The sequence below is a fragment of the Coccinella septempunctata genome, chromosome 1, assembly GCF_907165205.1.
Source record: "Coccinella septempunctata chromosome 1, icCocSept1.1, whole genome shotgun sequence".
Lineage (NCBI taxonomy): Eukaryota > Metazoa > Arthropoda > Insecta > Coleoptera > Coccinellidae > Coccinella > Coccinella septempunctata.
Window position 1 is genome coordinate 70,958,352 of NC_058189.1, and position 21,438 is coordinate 70,979,789.

General features: G+C 44.7%; 1 protein-coding gene across 6 annotated transcripts in view; it reads left to right on the forward strand.

Moving 5' to 3' along the window:
- Positions 1-21,438, forward strand: part of LOC123315070 (alpha-catulin) — a 35,742-nt gene that overhangs the window by 3,488 nt on the left and 10,816 nt on the right. For 5 of the 6 annotated variants that reach the window (XM_044900629.1, XM_044900653.1, XM_044900658.1 and 2 more), the window contains exons 2-7: positions 15,521-15,707; positions 17,524-17,690; positions 18,340-18,549; positions 18,614-18,842; positions 20,531-20,700; positions 21,115-21,363. In XM_044900629.1, coding sequence (XP_044756564.1) covers positions 15,521-15,707; positions 17,524-17,690; positions 18,340-18,549; positions 18,614-18,842; positions 20,531-20,700; positions 21,115-21,363 — 1,212 coding nt within the window. Of the gene's footprint in view, positions 1-819; positions 938-15,520; positions 15,708-17,523; positions 17,691-18,339; positions 18,550-18,613; positions 18,843-20,530; positions 20,701-21,114; positions 21,364-21,438 lie in introns of all 6 variants that reach the window. The other variant, XM_044900645.1, reaches the window with a different exon arrangement.

Below are 21,438 nucleotides of genomic sequence, written 5' to 3' on the forward strand. Positions count from 1 at the left end.
TCACAGAAGCATCTTCAGGTTACTTTCACCCACCTGAAGATGCTACTGTGATAGCGAAACATGAACATGTGTAGTGGTCAAATAACTCATTTTAGTAAAAATCAGGTAATTTCATTTTTTCAGTTTAATTGTGGATTGTGTATTGGTTACACATTTCAAAACTTCTAATATTCAAAAAGTATCCGTGCCATGAAAGCATCCATCACTTCATCAGTATATTGTTTTGTTAATATGTTCAATTCATATTATAATTATACTCTGCCATGTTCTACATTCGTAAAAAACCACAACTCTTTTGATTTGATCATTTCTCGACACCTCCAAGGAAACAATTTACCGATATTGTTTGATTTGAAATTTGGAGATTTATATACTTGGTGGTGTGACACAAAAAACTTCAATTTTAATGCTCCACAAGCAAGTTCTCAAACAACATTCTTGCAGTAATAGAGCTGAAAATATGCGAAATATAATTCTATTTTTTATCAACAAGTATGAGTCTACGTTAACTTCTATCTATTGCTTAAAATTCGAACTATTATCATTAGTTTTTCTCGATGATCTTCTTGTCGGATCCACTGTAGAATGTTACTGCATGCAATTTTTCCATAAATAAAAAATTCCTCCGTCAATTGATATTCCAGTTTTTCATAGATCGAGTCTTCATTCATAAGTAGGTAGTGAATATTTCGTAGTGCATGATCCGATATTATTTCTGTTTAATTTTTCAAATATCCTTATGAGATAGGCTAGACAGTATTTCGCATTGAGTTATCCTTCCACTTCAAATTATAAAATGAAATATCATTGTGCTTTCAGCAAGTTGTTGTGTGAAGTGTGAAAAGTTTGATGACCAAGTGACATAAATTCAGCTTTTTTTATAAAGACAATGAGCTATTTGAGGTCTTGCTTAACGAGGAGGATGACAAATGGAAAGGTAATTATTATTAACCGTAGCAATATCTTCTATCATATCGTCCATGTGATCAACATAATTTTTGGTAGATTGTTACTAATAATTTGAAATACGACTCCACTGATAAGCAGAATTGACGCTTTTGGGACTGAGGAAATGCCAACAAAACCTGGGGATGTCCTCTATCCAGAACGTGCAAGTTATTGATTTACCAAAATATGAATTCCATCTCTTGGCAGAATTCATCTTTGTAATATCCAAGAATATCATGGTGTATCATCAGATTTGCCTTATCCATTGCAGAAAATCTGAACAATAACATCGCAAAAGTGGTTTTCGTATCTGGAGCACATTGTACGAGCTAAAAATGGAACCCATTCATGAGTAACTCCATTCATCTCCGCTAAATGGAACGCTACGAATCGTTTTCCCTTGTTGAGGTGGAAGTGTTATTTTGGTATAGCTTCATAACTCTTTGAATCCCTTTTGTTTCTTCCTTTCTATACTGGTAATATACTGGGTGACCCTTCAGTACCTTTTAACAGTAGACAGTTTCTTTTCACACATTTTTCTGTTTTTCGAATCTTTCTTCTAGTAATAAATCTGAAATTTTCATGGAGCTCGATGCAGCCGTTCGGTCTTGACGATTATTTCATTGATTCCATCTTTTTCAGGATATTTCGAAGGTCAGGTTTCGAGTCGTTTATCTCTCAATAAAAATAACCGCAGATGGAAATGTGATACATATTCTGAAAGAGCAACTCTTCTAGTAATAACTCTGAGAATTTCATCCATCTAGGTGCAACCTTTCAGTCTTGACGAATTTTTAACTGAACCCATCTTTTGCAGGATTTTTCGAAGATCAGCTTTCGAGTCGTTTATCTTTCAATAATAGTAACCGTAGATGGAAATATGATACATATTCTGAAAGAGCAACTCTTCTGGTAATAAATCTAAGAATTTTATCCATCTGGGTGCAACCGTTCAGTCTTGACGAATTTTTAACTGAACCCATCCTTTTCAGGATTTTTCGAAGGTCAGCTTTCGAGTCGTTTATCTCTCAATAATAGTAACCGTAGATGGAAATGTGATACATATTCTGAAAGAGCAACTCTTCTAGTAATAACTCTGAGAATTTCATCCATCTAGGTGCAACCTTTCAGTCTTGACGTATTTTTAACTGAACCCATCTTTTTCAGGGTTTTTCGAAGGTCAGCTTTCGAGTCGTTCATCTCTCAATAAAAGTGATCGTAAATGGAAATGTTATACATATTCTGAAAGAGCAACTCTTCTAGTAATAAATCTGAGAATATCATCCATCTAGGTGCAACCGTTTAGTCTTGACAAATTTTTTACTGAACCCATCTTTTTCAGAATTTTTCGAAGTTTAGCTTTCGAGTTGTTTTTCTCTCAATAAACATAACCGTAGATGGAAATGTGATGCATATTCTGAAAGAGCAACTCTTCTAGTAATAAATCTGAAAATTTCATAGAGCTCGATGCAGCCGTTCGGTCTTGACGATTATTTCACTGATTCCATCTTTTGGGACAAGCTGTGTTCTGATCCATTGACTCTAAACTGAAGCGTTAGGAAGAATTTCTATCTGGCACCTCTTTCAACCCTACAAATTCTTCTTCGAAACCCTATAGCATGAATGTTCAATGGCAGAGGGTAATGTTGATTGCATTTTCAAGTGGACCAATAAACTTTTGATTGAATGGACGCAAACAATCGGATATCCCACAATGGAAAACATGGTTGGCTTTGTGTCTACTCACGGCCATCCTGTAGAGTTCCGGAAAGTTTTCAACAATGGGCGCCCAACCATTTATAAGCGCGCTTTCGTTGTCCTCTTGAATAAAGGATGTCGTTCCAACCCAATATTAAAGTGCGGAATCCGAATACTTTTACTAACAATATAAGCGGTAGGCAATCTGAGAAGCCAACCCAGGTTTTGACACTAGCATTATCGATTGGGAAACTTATGCTTCAAGCTAGCTCTCCAGTCTGAGAGATGACCAGAACCAGAACTGAAGATACTTGACCATAATTGTCTCTAAATGAAACACAAGTTAAACTTCTCGCTTGGTTGATCGACGAGGTACTATCTGAGTCCAAAGTAGATGATAGATTGTGTATATACAAAAGTAAGATGGACGTTAACTTGTGATTTCAGTAAGACGAAGCTTCGAGGCAAGCCACTGGGTACTTGAGGGGCTAAATTCATCTGGATATATGCGGCATTCATTTAATCAATGTCATATATATTCCTTGCATTACGCAAAAAATGGGGCTTTTAAATAAACAGACGTTAGATACTCCTTCCCATTCAAGATCGACCTGTCCTTACTGAAGAATCTTCTAGGGAGATATAATAAATGAAACATTTAACCATATCCCTTAATCAGAGTCTATTTAAATGAGTTCTGACTTTCCCGGACTAAAGTCTAGCTGAAGGCACCACTGAAACAGACAATGAAAAACGAGCTTTTACGTCCAACTGAAAAATATTGGGGTGTTGCATGTTTTCCTGATAAATGGACTCGAAATCCCAGGGTGATCCATTATTTAGTCCGCCTGCTGTTAATCTGAAATCGATGTTGAAATGATATATTGTGAGACAAACTGAAATATATGACGGACGGATCAATGAAATATTATTATCAATCATTCGTCTACCCTTTTAGTAGAAATTCCACGTCTGCATATACTTCTTTAAATTCCACAATTTATAGGATTCTCATCTCTTTATGACGATTGCAACACTCAGTGTTGCATGAAGTAATATCTATTGGAAGATGCGAAAGAATTAATGAACCATAGGCACATCTTCCCCCTTTAGTAGAATTCTTTTAGTTGATAAAAATATCGTATAATAGTAATTATGGACAAGTATGATATTCTTCTTGATATTCACCTGCTATTTTACACTTCATCTTTACTGTAGGTAAATAGTCCTTCCATTTCATCAATTATTTTTTATGCGACCATCTGCAGCATACTACAATAAATCGAATTAAGAGAGAAAGAGTTGGATAAAATGAAAAAAAAAACTATGAAAACAACATAAAACATCCCAGTTTCTTCTAAAAGAACACCTGTATTATTATATGTTCCAGATAAAGCCCCAAATAAAGAAAATTTTAAACTTGACCCTATCAATTGCTGAGCAGATATGAGATATTTTATTGTGCTGTCTGAAGATGGTTAAAAATAACTAAAGGTTCGCCATTGACCTTTGAAACAACTACCCACCCTTGATAACCCCGGAAAGAGATATTTCCATCAGACATGGAGGTTTCCGAAACCATTAATCAAGTTTCGTTTTGGATTATCAATTAGTTCGATCTGAAATTCCACCAGTTTTTCACTTTATTGCTGTCGAGATGGAAAAGGCTGCGTGTTTCAAGAAAATTACAAGGTTCATTTAATGGCTGTTCGGAAATCTGCGATGTTAATTCCATTGCTTCCAAACTTTGCCGGCTGAGTGAGTGATTATTTTGCTCAAGGCAACGTTTCGAGTGAATTCATAGATGTCTAATGTGTGATTTATATAGGGTTGTTTAGAGGTGAAAATTTTAGATTATATCAATATAAACTAGGCGGAAAATGAAAAGGAATAAAAATGTTTACTTTTTGTCGCAGAACTCGCTTCAAACGGTATGAGGAAAAGAGCCAAGAATCTCAATCCCATAATTTTTATATCGAAATAGATGGAGCCTCATCTGAGATTCAAAAAATTCACACCAAATCCCCTTCAACCCTTATAAAGATACCGAAAACTCCTCGTGAAAAGTGCGAATTATGATGAAGAGAAACTGCTCGGTTATGATAATACTCCGGCAAGGAACAATGTAACTGGACCATTTTACATTTTTATCTCTCGCAAAGTCTAACGTCAACTCGTATAAATTTATGGCAGCGTCTATTCCATTCACGATACAACTTTTCCAGAACATTATCATCATCAAGTTGGCACATAGTTGCCCGGAATTTTTTCTTGCCTGGAAGAAACCGATATGCAGCTTTTTGTGGACTGAACAGCGCCGAACATAATCTCTTTTTCCCCTCCTCTTCGTTCCTCCTTTCATTTGTGGCGCTGAAGAATAAATGATGTGATACCAGCATACAGAAAAGATGCAATGGCTGTATAAAATGCAGTATATAGTATGGGAGTAACTTTCACATCTAATTAACGCCGACAAAATTAGTCTTCGGTTTGAGAAAATAAGGAGAATTGGAATGAATGTTTCAGGAAAGAAATAGAAGATGTTTCGAAGAAAACTTTTTCTTTTATACATCATGACAACTACAATCAAATTGAAATGTTTTACAAGACTTAAAACCACTGTAGAAAATAATAATAAGTGAGGGTGCCACTTTTGAGAATTGACAATTATTTATTGATTCATCTCTTTCAATTTTTTATCAGGTATACTAAAAATCTTTTTTTTTTAAATATAGGTACGTGAAACGCTGAAGTTGATCGTGGGGTTATTTTTACGTTGCGCTTTCCAAATGGAATTTCTGTTGAGTGTTCTGAACCTTGAGAATCAACATTGTAATTTCCGTTGATAAGGTGAAATTAATGCTAGATCCGAATAATTCACCTTGTTAAAAAAATGGATCACGTGCCCAGAACGAATCATGGCATTTCAACCCTAGGATTGATGGCATATAAGCAATCTGAGTCTTGCGTGATGAAATGGAAATGAAGTCCGATGTGGTGCCAGATAGTTGTAAGATTTAACACAGCTATGGAATGAACAGCGGGCTTATAATTTAGGTGTTACACACACTACAATCCAGGGCGTTTTATGGGTCCATGCATGTTGTTAAAAGATTTGATCGATGAAGATTTACCTACGTTTGCTCAACTGAAAACAGAAGGAAATTCTCTTCTTTGTGAGAAATTTGAAAGCAATTTTTATGACCTTATTAAACGATGGCAAATAATGCTGTTAAGTTTGCTCATAACTTTTTTCGAATAAGTTTTTTGAGATTATTCTTGTAGCAAAATTCCTAGACCAACATTTTTTCCATAAGAATCAAATGTTCAAACATTAATTCAAATGTAGATTATAACCTGTTGAAGCAATTCAAATGACTATTCGTAAGCTAGATTATGGCCCTATTTTCCGTGGAATATATTTCATACAGATGGAAATCCGAAGATGTTGAATCTGCATTCGGTCCACGTCGATATCCTTTGACGGGGGAGATTCGAGATGGATTCTGTGAACTACTTGGATTTATATTCTGCTTGCTCAACCTGGGTCCATTCGGATGAAAATTCTTTACGCAATCTCCTTTGAAATATTCCATGAGGTAACTAACTACCTGAGTTATAAGGTCCGGATTCGGAAACTCGGTTGAAACGTACCTGTTTCAAGAAAGTACCTAACAAACCTCCATGAAACTATAGATTCTTAGGTCGGGAAATATTTCGGTTTTTTCAGAGCATTTAATACTTGCCAGTGAATTTCCATATATTCACAAGATTTTTCAGTATTTCACGAATCAATTAGATTTTTTGTAGGATCAGTATTTTGGGAAATAAATAACTTTCAGTGAAAAATTCGAAAAAATCGGTCAATTTTGAGGAGCTGTAACGGCCAGAAAAAAGGCACTGGACTTTCATTCATCTACCGCGAAAAGTTTAGATTTAATGATTTTTTCCACGAAAGTCCAAAATATCTGTTTGGATATTCGTGTTCTACGCCCTCCAATTAGTGTACAGTATAAATTTGGTTCTGATCGGAGACCAAAAATATTTAAAAAAAATCGCAATTTTTCCATGCATATGTATGGAAAATTTGAAAAATTTTCGATCTCTCCGATTTCCACCAAGATTGCAGTATTTTCTTAATCGGAGGTGTAGATAACGAATATGTAGAAATCGTGGGTGGGAAGCGCAGGTAGAATGCGTGGGTGGGATGTGCGGGTAGAATGCGTGGGTAGGATGTGTGGGTAGAATGCATGGGTGGGAAGCACAGGTAGAATGCGTGGGTGGGAAGCACAGTTAGAATGCGTGGGTGGGATGTGCGGGTAGAATGCGTGGGTGGGATGTGTGGGTAGAAAACGTGGGTGGGAAGCGCAGGTAGAATGCGTGGGTGGTATGTGCGGGTAGAATGCGTGGGTGGTATGTGCGGGTAGAATGCGTGGGTGGGATGTGCAGGTAGAATACGTGGGTGGGAAGCGCAGGTAGAATGCGTGGGTGGGATGTGCGGGTAGAATGCGTGGGTGGGATGTGTGGGTAGAAAACGTGGGTGGAAAGCGCAGGTAGAATGCGTGGGTGGGATGTGCGGGTAGAATGCATGGTTGGGATGTGCGGGTAGAATACGTGGGTGGGAAGCGCAGGTAGATTGCGTGGGTGGGATGTGCGGGTAGAATGCGTGGGTGGGATGTGTGGGTAGAATGCGTGAGTGGGAAGCACAGGTAGAATGCGTGGATGGGATGTGCGGGTAGAATGCGTGGGTGGGATGTGTGGGTAGAATGCATGGGTGGGAAGCACAGGTAGAATGCGTGGGTGGGATGTGCGGTTAGAATGCTTGGGTGGGATGTGCGGGTAGAATACGTGGGTGGGAAGCGCAGGTAGATTGCGTGGGTGGGATGTGCGGGTAGAATGCATGGTTGGGATGTGCGGGTAGAATACGTGGGTGGGAAGCGCAGGTAGATTGCGTGGGTGGGATGTGCGGGTAGAAAGCATGGGTGGGATTTGTGGGTAGAATGCGTGGGTGGGAAGCACTGATAGAATGCGTGGGTGGGATGTGCGGTTAGAATGCTTGGGTGGGATGTGCGGGTAGAATACGTGGGTGGGAAGCGCAGGTAGATTTCGTGGGTGGGATGTGCGGGTAGAAAGCATGGTTGGGATGTGCGGGTAGAATACGTGGGTGGGAAGCACAGGTAGAATGCGTGGGTGGGATCCCACCCACGCATTCTACCCGCACATCCCACCCACGCATTCTACCTGTGCTTCCCACCCACGCATTCTACCTGTGCTTCCCACATACGCATTCTACCCACACATCCCACACACCCATTCTACCTGTGCTTTCCACCCACGCATTCTACCCGCACATCCCATCCACGCATTCTACCCGTGCTTCCCACCCACGCATTCTACCTGTGCTTCCCACCCACGCATTCTACCCACAAATCCCACCCACGCATTCTACCCACACATCCCACCCACGCATTCTACCCGCACATCCCACTCACGCATTCTACCTGCGCTTCCCACCCACGTATTATACCCGCACATCCCACCCACGCATTCTACCTGTGCTTTCCACCCACGCATTCTACCTGTGCTTCCCACCCATGCATTCTACCCACACATCCCACCCACGCATTCTACCCGCACATCCCACCCACGCATTCTACCTGCGCTTCCCACCCACGTTTTCTACCCGCACATCCCACCCACGCATTCTACCCGCACATCCCACCCACGCATTCTACCCGCACATCCCACCCACGCATTCTACCTGCGCTTCCCACCCACGTTTTCTACCCGCACATCCCACCCACGCATTCTACCCACACATCCCACCCACGCATTCTACCTGCGCTTCCCACCCACGTTTTCTACCCGCACATCCCACCCACGCATTCTACCCACACATCCCACCCACGCATTCTACCTGTGCTTTCCACCCACGCATTCTACCTGTGCTTCCCACCCATGCGTTCTACCCACACATCCCACCCACGCATTCTACCCGCACATCCCACCCACGCATTCTACCCGCACATCCCACCCACGCATTCTACCTGCGCTTCCCACCCACGTTTTCTACCCGCACATCCCACCCACGCATTCTACCCGCACATCCCACCCACGCATTCTACCCGCACATCCCACCCACGCATTCTACCCGTGCTTCCCACCCACGTTTTCTACCCGCACATCCCACCCACGCATTCTACCCACACATCCCACCCACGCATTCTACCCGTGCTTCCCACCCACGCATTCTACCTGTGCTTCCCACTCACGCATTCTACCCACACATCCCACCCACATTCTACCCGCACATCCCACCCACGCATTCTACCTGCGCTTCCCACCCACGTTTTCTACCCACACATCCCACCCACGCATTCTACCCGCACATGCCACCCACGCATTCTACCTGCGCTTTCCACCCACGTATTCTACCTGCACATCCCACCCACGTTTTCTACCCGCACATCCCACCCACGCATTCTAACTGTGCTTCCCACCCACGCATTCTACCTGTGCTTCCAACCCATGCATTCTACCCACACATCCCACCCACGCATTCTACCCGCACATCCCACCCACGCATTCTACCTGCGCTTCCCACCCACGTTTTCTACCCGCACATCCCACCCACGCATTCTAACTGTGCTTCCCACCCACGCATTCTACCTGTGCTTCCCACCCACGTTTTCTACCCGCACATCCCACCCACGCATTCTACCTGCGCTTCCCACCCACGCATTCTACCCGCACATCCCACCCACGCATTCTACCTGCGCTTCCCACCCACGCATTCTACCTGTGCTTCCCACCCATGCATTCTACCCACACATCCCACCCACGCATTCTACCCGCACATCCCATCCACGCATTCTACCTGTGCTTCCCACCCACGCATTCTACCTGCGCTTCCCACCCACGCATTCTACCCGCACATCCCACCCACGCATTCTACCTGCGCTTCCCACCCACGCATTCTACCTGTGCTTCCCACCCATGCATTCTACCCACACATCCCACCCACGCATTCTACCCGCACATCCCATCCACGCATTCTACCTGTGCTTCCCACCCACGCATTCTACCTGTGCTTCCCACCCATGCATTCTACCCACACATCCCACCCACGCATTCTACCCGCACATCCCATCCACGCATTCTACCTGTGCTTCCCACTCACGCATTCTACCCGCACATCCCACCCACGCATTCTACCTGCGCTTCCCACCCACGTATTCTACCCGCACATCCCAACCATGCATTCTACCCGCACATCCCACCCACGCATTCTAACTGTGCTTCCCACCCACGCATTCTACCTGTGCTTCCCACCCACGTTTTCTACCGGCACATCCCACCCACGCATTCTACCTGCGCTTTCCACTCACGCATTCTACCTGTGCTTCCCACCCATGCATTCTACCCACACATCCCACCCACGCATTCTACCCGCACATCCCATCCACGCATTCTACCTGTGCTTTCCACTCACGCATTCTACCCACACATCCCACACACATTCTACCCGCACATCCCACCCACGCATTCTACCTGCGCTTCCCACCCACGTTTTCTACCCACACATCCCACCCACGCATTCTACCCGCACATACCACCCACGCATTCTACCTGCGCTTCCCACCCACGTTTTCTACCCACACATCCCACCCACGCATTCTACCCGCACATGCCACCCACGCATTCTACCTGCGCTTTCCACCCACGTATTCTACCTGCACATCCCACCCACGCATTCTAACTGTGCTTCCCACCCACGCATTCTACCTGTGCTTCCCACCCATGCATTCTACCCACACATCCCACCCACGCATTCTACCAGCACATCCCACCCACGCATTCTACCTGCGCTTCCCACCCACGTTTTCTACCCGCACATCCCACCCAAGCATTCTAACTGTGCTTCCCACCCACGCATTCTACCTGCGCTTCCCACCCACGCATTCTACCCGCACATCCCACCCACGCATTCTACCTGCGCTTCCCACCCACGTTTTCTACCCGCACATCCCACCCACGCATTCTAACTGTGCTTCCCACCCACGCATTCTACCCGCACATCCCACCCACGCATTCTACCTGCGCTTCCCACCCACGTATTCTACCCGCACATCCCAACCATGCATTCTACCCGCACATCCCACCCACGCATTCTACCTGCGCTTCCCACCCACGTTTTCTACCCACACATCCCACCCACGCATTCTACCCGCACATCCCACCCACGCATTCTACCTGCGCTTTCCACCCACGTATTCTACCCGCACATCCCACCCACGCATTCTAACTGTGCTTCCCACCCACGCATTCTACCCGCACATCCCACCCACGCATTCTACCTGCGCTTCCCACCCACGTATTCTACCCGCACATCCCAACCATGCATTCTACCCGCACATCCCACCCACGCATTCTACCTGCGCTTCCCACCCACGTTTTCTACCCACACATCCCACCCACGCATTCTACCCGCACATCCCACCCACGCATTCTACCTGCGCTTTCCACCCACGTATTCTACCCGCACATCCCACCCACGCATTCTAACTGTGCTTCCCACCCACGCATTCTACCTGCGCTTCCCACCCACGTTTTCTACCCACACATCCCACCCACGCATTCTACCCGCACATCCCACCCACGCATTCTACCTGCGCTTTCCACCCACGTATTCTACCCGCACATCCCACCCACGCATTCTAACTGTGCTTCCCACCCACGCACTCTACCTGTGCTTCCCACCCACGCATTCTACCCGCACATCCCATCCACGCATTCTACCTGCGCTTTCCACCCACGTATTCTACCCACACATCCCACCCACGCATTCTACCCGCACATACCACCCACGCATTCTACCTGCGCTTCCCACCCACGTTTTCTACCCACACATCCCACCCACGCATTCTACACGCACATCCCACCCACGCATTCTACCTGCGCTTTCCACCCACGTATTCTACCCGCACATCCCACCCACGCATTCTAATTGTGCTTCCCACCCACGCATTCTACCTGTGCTTCCCACTCACGCATTCTACCCACACATCCCACCCACGCATTCTACCCGCACATCCCATCCACGCATTCTACCTGCGCTTTCCACCCACGTATTCTACCCACACATCCCATCCACGCATTCTACCTGTGCCTCCCACCCACGCATTCTACCCACACATCCCACCCACGCATTCTACCTGCGCTTCCCACCCACGTATTCTACCCGCACATACCAACCATGCATTCTACCCACACATCCCACCCACGTATTCTACCCGCACATCCCACCCACGCATTCTACCTGCGCTTTCCACCCACTTATTCTACCCACACATCCCACTCACGCATTCTACCCGTGCTTCCCACCCACGCATTCTACCTGTGCTTCCCACCCATGCATTCTACCCACACATCCCATCCACGCATTCTACCCGCACATCCCATCCACGCATTCTACCTGTGCTTTCCACTCACGCATTCTACCCACACATCCCACCCACGCATTCTACCCGCACATCCCACCCACGCATTCTACCTGCCCTTCCCACCCACGTTTTCTACCCACACATCCCACCCACGCATTCTACCCGCAAATCCCAACCACGCATTCTACCTGCGCTTTCCACCCACGTATTCTACCCGCACATCCCACCCACGCATTCTAACTGTGCTTCCCACCCACGCATTCTACCTGTGCTTCCCACCCATGCATTCTACCCACACATCCCACCCACGCATTCTACCCGCACATCCCACCCACGCATTCTACCTGCGCTTCCCACCCACGTTTTCTACCCGCACATCCCACCCACGCATTCTACCCACACATCCCACCCACGCATTCTACCCGCACATCCCACCTACGCATTCTACCTGCGCTTCCCACCCACGTATTCTACCCGCACATCCCACCCACGCATTCTACCCACACATCTCACCCACGCATTCTAACTGTGCTTCCCACCCACGCATTCTACCTCTGCTTCCCACCCACGTATTCTACCCGCACATCCCACCTACGCATTCTACCTGTGCTTCCCACCCATGCATTCTACCCACACATCCCACCCACGCATTCTACCTGTGCTTCCCACCCATGCATTCTACCCACACATCCCACCTACGCATTCTACCTGCGCTTCCCACCCACGTTTTCTACCCGCACATCCCACCCACGCATTCTACCCACACATCCCACCCACGCATTCTACCCGCACATCCCACCTACGCATTCTACCTGCGCTTCCCACCCACGTATTCTACCCGCACATCCCACTCACGCATTCTACCCGTGCTTCCCACCCACGCATTCTACCTGTGCTTCCCACCCATGCATTCTACGCACACATCCCACCCACGCATTCTACCCGCACATCCCACCCACGCATTTTTCCTGCGCTTCCCACCCACGTATTCTATTCGCACATCCCGAACATGCATACTACCCGCACATCCCACCCACGCATTCTACCTGCCCTTCCCACCTACGCATTCTACCCGCACATCCCACCTACGCATTCTACCTGCGCTTCCCACCCACGTATTCTACCCGCACATCCCACCCACGCATTCTACCAGCGCTTCCCACCCACTTATTCTACCCGCACATCCCACTCACGCATTCTACCCGTGCTTCCCACCCACGCATTCTACCTGTGCTTCCCACCCATGCATTCTACGCACACATCCCACCCACGCATTCCACCCGCACATCCCATCCACGCATTCTACCTGTGCTTCCCACTCACGCATTCTACCCACACATCCCACCCACGCATTCTACCCGCACATCCCACCTACGCATTCTACCTGCGCTTCCCACCCACGTATTCTACCCGCACATCCCACCCACGCATTCTACCAGCGCTTCCCACCCACTTATTCTACCCGCACATCCCACTCACGCATTCTACCCGTGCTTCCCACCCACGCATTCTACCTGTGCTTCCCACCCATGCATTCTACGCACACATCCCACCCACGCATTCTACCCGCACATCCCATCCACGCATTCTACCTGTGCTTCCCACTCACGCATTCTACCCACACATCCCACCCACGCATTCTACCCGCACATCCCACCCACGCATTCTACCTGCGCTTCCCACCCACGTATTCTACCCGCACATCCCAACCATGCATTCTACCCGCACATCCCACCCACGCATTCTACCTGCGCTTCCCACCCACGTTTTCTACCCACACATCCCATCCACGCATTCTACCCGCACATCCCACCTACGCATTCTACCTGCGCTTCCCACCCACGTATTCTACCCGCACATACCAACCATGCATTCTACCCGCACATCCCACCTACGCATTCTACCTGCGCTTCCCACCCACGTATTCTACCCGCACATCCCAACCATGCATTCTACCCGCACATCCCACCCACGCATTCTACCTGCGCTTCCCACCCACGCATTCTACCGGCACTTCCCACCCACGCATGCTACCCGCACATCCCAAGATGCCCATATAGCCCAAAAGAAAAATTTGCGATTGTTGCAACTCACTTCATAAATGTAATCAATTTAAAGCCCAGATAAACGCATTCTACCCGCACATCCCACCCACGCATTCTACCTGCGCTTCCCACCCACGTATTCTACCCGCACATCCCACCCACGCATTCTACCTGCGCTTCCCACCCACTTATTCTACCCGCACATCCCACTCACGCATTCTACCCGTGCTTCCCACCCACGCATTCTACCTGTGCTTCCCACCCATGCATTCTACCCACACATCCCACCCACGCATTCTACCCGCACATCCCATCCACGCATTCTACCTGTGCTTCCCACTCACGCATTCTACCCACACATCCCACCCACGCATTCTACCCGCACATCCCACCCACGCATTCTACCCGCACATCCCACCCACGCATTCTACCTGCGCTTCCCACCCACGTATTCTACCCGCATATCCCAACCATGCATTCTACCCGCACATCCCACCCACGCATTCTACCTGCGCTTCCCACCCACGTTTTCTACACACACATCCCACCCACGCATTCTACCCGCACATCCCACCCACGCATTCTACCTGCGCTTTCCACCCACGTATTCTACCCGCACATCCCACCCACGCATTCTTACTGTGCTTCCCACCCACGCATTCTACCTGTGCTTCCCACCCATGCATTCTACCCACACATCCCACCCACGCATTCTACCCGCACATCCCACCCACGCATTCTACCTGGGCTTTCCACCCACGTATTCTACCCGCACATCCCACCCACGCATTCTTACTGTGCTTCCCACCCACGCATTCTACCTGTGCTTCCCACCCATGCATTCTACCCACATATCCCACCCACGCATTCTACCCGCACATCCCACCCACGCATTCTACCTGCACTTCCCACCCACGCATTCTACCGGCACTTCCCACCCACGCATGCTACCCGCACATCCCAAGATGCCCATATAGCCCAAAAGAAAAATTTGCGATTGTTGCAACTCACTTCATAAATGTAATCAATTTAAAGCCCAGATAAACGGAGGAAAACGATAAAAATAAGCATTCCTTTTCTGCACTGATCAATCATTTCAAGAAATAGTTCGACATTTCTGATTCACCTTCTACATATACAGAGTTGGTCATTGAAAGCCAAAAATCGATGTGTCTGAGCGTTTTTTCAAATAATTCGGTTCTACCTATAGAGACGTGCATGTATATTACAGATTTTTCTAATGTATGGATTATATTTATAATATTGTGACAGTAATACGATGTATATTCAGACGTCTTGGGGAAAAAATTAACTGTGGAACGTTTGAACGATAAATTTTTTAAATATTGTTGAATTTCGAATATTTGATACATCTCTTGTTGGTAGATTTCGTCCCTGGTTGAACAGCATGGGTCACCGGCAGGCGGATTACGACCGGCAGCGGTGGCAAGAGTCGGCCAGGCTGTCAATCTTGCCGTCGAAAGATTCGTCACAGTTGGCGAGACTATCGCTGACGATTATCCGGAAGTCAGGCAGGGCATGTATGAGGCGTGCAAGGAGGCGAGGCAGGCGGGTAAGCCCCATTTCATTTCCTTCCAGAATGTAACTCAATCAGAAACCGTCAGAGCGGATATATTCAGAATTGAATACAGCAATTCCGAGCTGAAAATTAGGGGGATTTTCCATCCTTCTTCATCCCCATTTCGCTCGTAGAGATAAGCGGAATGAAGTTGAGGAAAATTATTTGGACTTCTGTGAAAACTAGAAGCTTTACTCGATTTTTTGAATTGCAAAACAGGCGAAACAAAATTATAAACCAATATTTTCAAGTTCATTTTTCTCCTCCACTGTGATTGAGTGATCTTCGTACGGATAGTGAAAGTAATATCAAGTTAAAACCTTCAATCACATAAATTTTACAAAAAAGACATTGCAGGATTGAATGGGATAGACCAAATCTCTTTGTGACTAGCGCATTCGCCATTTAGTACCGTATCTTGCATTCCATTGAAAATCGGAAAATATAAGTAAGATATAAGTATAAGAGACTTACAACCTCAGCGTTCGAAAAATGAATTTATTATAATAGAATCTTTTCCTGAAATATCGAATCGATTTTCGTGTGCCGATTTATCCATATCCATAACAGCTGAAGGAAACGGAATTTCCGAATTCATTCACGTAGAAGATATCACCTCCGAAGGAAAAAGTAGTAAAAGGAATCGGGAAAAGGTTATCCGTTTCTATTAAAAGAGGATCCGTCCCCTTCGCGAGCAACCTGTCTGGCTTATCTTTTACAGATACGGTGGCGAGGATTAGAGAAAAACGGTATGAATGTTGGGGCAAAATCCTCGAATTAATATTGGAAAAGGGAGTTTTCTTCTACCACAGCGGAGTAGAGACAGTTTTGAAGTTTAAGGTCCGGATATATCCAAAATGAGTTTTAGAAAATGAGAATTTTCTTATTTATCTTCGTGTTGTGTATTTTGCCTTGGAATAATCTTTCTTCCTGCTCTTGAAAACTTCGATACAACCAGAAATCAAATTTGAGTCGATCTATGGAAATTACAGCCTCGTGCCTCGTGCAGAAATAATGAATAGTAATTTCCAAGTCCCAAGAATTAAGGATGCGCGACAGTATGAACTCCAAGAACCCATTCTTAGAGGATAATTTACGAGTCGTATAACTGCCCTTATAAATTCAGAAGTTCTGCATCTGAAACACATAAACCTATTTACGAGGTATTCCTTAATTGTGACGCGAATTTGTGAGAGAAACGAAACGTAAAGAGAAGAGAGAGACGGTGACAGAGATCGTCACGGTGTGATAATGGAGTGTTTTAGGGGTTAGAAAACTATAACTCATATTCATGCATAAATTTTCTCTGTCGTTTACGCTTATTGAGGACAAATTTTCGGTTTGAGACTTGAAAGATTAGGTAACCCCAATTAAAATCTCATTTAGATCTACGATGATTTTTCTGGGAGATACTGTCTTCGAAAAATCCCGAAAAAGATGAGGTCAGATGAAAGTTCGTCAAGACCGAACAGATACACCGAGGTCGATGAAATTGCGAGATTTATTACTAGAAGAGTTGCTCTTTCAAAAAATGTATCACTTTTAGATCTACAATGATTTTTCTGAAAAATACGCGACTCGGAAGAGTTGCTTATTCGAAATGTTCATCATATTAGATATACAATGATTTTTCTGGGAAATACGAGTATGGAAAGTAGTCCTTTGAAAAATCCTGAAAAGAATGGGCTCAGCTGAAAATTCTATTTTATTTCCCTCTGAAATAAGAATAGTTTCAAAGTAGTTTTCTTTCAAACATCCCCAAAATCACTCCAGGAACCGCCACTGAGTGATAAATCGATCACTTTTTCAGGAAGTGCAATTGAAAGGATCTGTGAAGAGACGGAGGAAGCGGAAGAAGTTCTTCCTGATCGGACGGTGTTGATCAGGGCATCAAGATGCCTGTTAGGGGCCATTACGAGGGTGCTTCTCTTGGCAGATATTGTTGTAGTTAAACAGCTCCTTTTAGCCAAAGACAAGGTGGGTATTGAAAATAAATGATGGTGGTCTTATTGACCATTAATTTTTTTCCGACTCCTTTATTTTCTTGCCGATTTGTCTGCCTTCGAAAATTGTACCATGGATCGAGAATCATCCGCGTTTTCGTGCCAATGTTATAAGGGTCCCCAATCCATTTGCAACACCTGTAACAACCTCACTCATCCCTCATCGGAAGGGCAAACGTTCGTTATTGCAGGCTGCCAAATCGGATACCATCAATCACAAGCCGGGTATGTTGAAACATGCAAATTACCAGCTAACAACCCCCCTACCTGCATTCGAGAGTGAGGGATGTGTGCCTGGAGGATTCTAGACGTTTCCCACGAAAAGGTCGGAGTCAACATATGAATAATGTGGGCGGCTAGAATTCCTGAGTGATTTCACTTTCAACTCGGCCTGGATGATGGCAAGGACGGTTGCCATGGTTCTTCATTCAGATTAGGAGTTTTCTCAACACAAATATTTCGGGAAGGAAGTATTTATTTACGTCATGAACACAGAAAACCAAATAACTGGAGTCCTTTATATCTCACACACAAGAAAAAGTTAATCGGTATAAATACCCAGATCCGAAATTAATATTTTCATGTATGCAATTTCAAAGTTCAATTGGAGAACTTTTTTGTAGGTGTCACACAGTTTAGATCGTCTAGAATCAGTAAACAATTTTACTGAATTCGTGAAAGCATTCAGCCAATTTGGTGCCGAGATGGTGGAGCTTGCACATTTGACCGGGGATCGTCAAAATGACCTTAAGGACGAACGAAGGAGGGCACAGATGGCAGCAGCTAGGCAAGTGTTGGAGAGATCCACCATGATGCTTTTAACATCCAGTAAGGTGAGAGGGCCTTTTATCATTTTTCAGATTTCATCTCTGAATATTCGACTATTATTCTTTCCAGACTTGTCTTCGGCATCCGGATTGCAGTTCCTCCAGAGAGAATCGAGATACGGTTTTCTGCCAGATGAGGAGAGCGATGGACCTTATTCATTTTGTCGTGAAGGATGGCGTTTTGAATTCCAGCGATAGTCATGTACATAGGGAAGAATTGTTGGAAAATGAGAGAGCTACAGCGTATTCTTGCTTGAGGCATCTTACAAGACTGTTAGAAGTGAGCAAAGTATCCATGGGTAAGTGATCCCATTGTCTCTTTATAAATTTGAGTCTATGTTTTCTCGATCTGACTGTGATTTCTCGAACGAAGTTAATAATCTCTGAGTTCTTCATTACCATTAAAAGTAACTAGGTTACAAAAAGTAATCAGAAAGTAAGATGCGGAAATAAAAATTGCCTGGGTGTTATTCAACAATGAAAACGAAACCCCTCCAGATGAAAGTCTAATTCCTGCAGTCTGAGGTGACATTTTCACGAACCCCATTCGTAGATTATAATTGAAACTATTCCCTCTCGCCAGCAGCATCTTTGGCATTTCCCTTTTTGCGTCAATGTCCTCCAGATGGAATAAAACGGGATCCTATCTTTCGAGAATCTAATGAGTAGAACATTCGTTACGCTTTTGAGAGGCTGTTACCAACACGAAAAAGTTACTCGAGGAGATCCATTTATCTTGAAACGTTTCTGGCAAGGAATATTAATGGGGGTAATCCCACAAATTAGTTCCGTTAAAGTAAGATGGGAGTAGGGCGTTCGGAATATGAATCAGGGAGATTCATTCGAGTAGAATGAATTCTACGTCTGACCGGTCATTTACGACGATTGTCGAGAACAATTATTGGATGTGTTTTCAGACTTGTTCATTTTAATTTCATGATTCTTATCCTTTACGTGTTGGAAAATGAAGTGAAGGAATGAATACTTTCATTATTTGTTTTCCAGCATCAATTTGAAGCTGGAATGAGCTCTGGTGGTGTTTTCAAACACTAGAGCCTTTTTTCGCGTAGAACAAAAGGTAAACCGAAATGCCGCGTAGACATTCTGGTTGTATGAACAATTCAACTTTAAAAACGCGCCGATCTCTGATGTTCACAGCCGTGCATTGAGCATCCTTTTAGACTTTTCCTTTTGAATTGTTGACTGCTAGCTGCCGCTATTCGTGACTGCTCTTCCACTTTCGTTCCCCTCAATATAACTGCATGCATGTTCAGATTGATGAATAGTCGGGGATGGAATACTTGAAGGACAATTTTTGTACGGGGATTCTCTCTTCGAAGGCATCAATAATATTCTGGCACATTCTCATTAGGTGAAGAAATAGTATAGAAGGAATAAAACAGTCTTTCTAAGCAGATGAATTGATAAATACCCTGATTGATGACAGAGAACTGCAGTAGCAGATGCGAAGAACAAAGATACAGGCTCAGTCTATGCCTCGTACGAATATTTCAACAATAGATTCTTGAGGTTGAAAGAAACACTTTTTTCTCTTACCATTTTTTCTGAATCGACTCGGTAAGGGTATTGGGTAAATACAACTCTGTTTAAGAGATCCACATATGTGTAGTTTCACAGATTTAGCTAGTCATTTTGTAGGTAATTTCGTTTTTCCAGAGGTGGCACTCAAAATGGCTATATCCATTTATCAGGACTGAATCGGAAAAAATGATATAGAAAAAAAAGTGTTTCTTTTGACCTCAAGAATCTACAGTTTAAATATTTATACGAGTCAAAGACCTACCCTGTATACACATTTTTCAATTGAAGCTAAAACTTATTTGTTTTTCTTCATCGTTCATCTTAATGAGTTCATCTCACTATATTTCATAAATTGACAGTCGTCAAAGAGTTCTTCAGTTGGGGTCAAATAGTTTCACGTCATTGTCCACATCGTTTCAATAAGAAAAAGTATAACTCTTTTCAGATTCTTCCTGTCAGGAGACAATCCCCAGTGCCCTGGAAGCTGTTCTCGAAAGAACTCAGGATTTCACTGATAGTGCCTACACTAGTCATGAGCATAGAGAAGCTATTTTAGAACGTAGTGACAGATTGAAATTAGAATTGGACCATTTATTAGGATTGTACGCAAATGTGGTAAGCTATATACGTCAAGTGCCACTATACGAGTTTATAGGTCATCAAATTCCTTCAACATTTGGAAAATGATGAAATCTTCAATGAAAGATGAAGTAGGTTGATAAACAATAAATGATTTTGGTGCAGTAGTCAATACTACCCAAAGCTACGACAAATTTTTCTCTAGTTCAAGGCCAACGAATTATTTTTGAACATGTTTCGGGTCTCTTAGGATCCATCCTCAGTAATTTGTCATCTAAAATTTTCCGAAATTCGTGGATCTTGTCCTAGAGACAAATTTATCGTGGGTAGGTACAGAAAACGAATTACTGTAAAATTGGCTACAAATGTTTGGTTTCTGAGTTTATTGATTCCGCCCCCTTGAATATCAGACAATAAGTCGGCGAATCTCGTAATTAATTAATTTTCCAGATGGGTTTCGATGAAGCCACCCACTCTCCAGATATAGAAGCATCGGTGAGCGCCTGCATCGATGCTGTTAAGGAAGTGTCGAAGAATCTGGCAATAGCAGCCAGTAACCAAGCGCAAGAACTGAGCACAGCAACGAAACAGGGTTTAGAGTTGGTAGGCATGATTAAGCAAGAAGCTTTAATTTCGGACATCAACAGATTGCACCACACTTCCAATGCTTTCCAGGATTCCATAGATCATATATTAGAGGTGATTTATCGATTTTATCAAATTATCATCGAGATTTGAAGGATTCTGAATAGTTCCAGAGAGGATTTGAATATT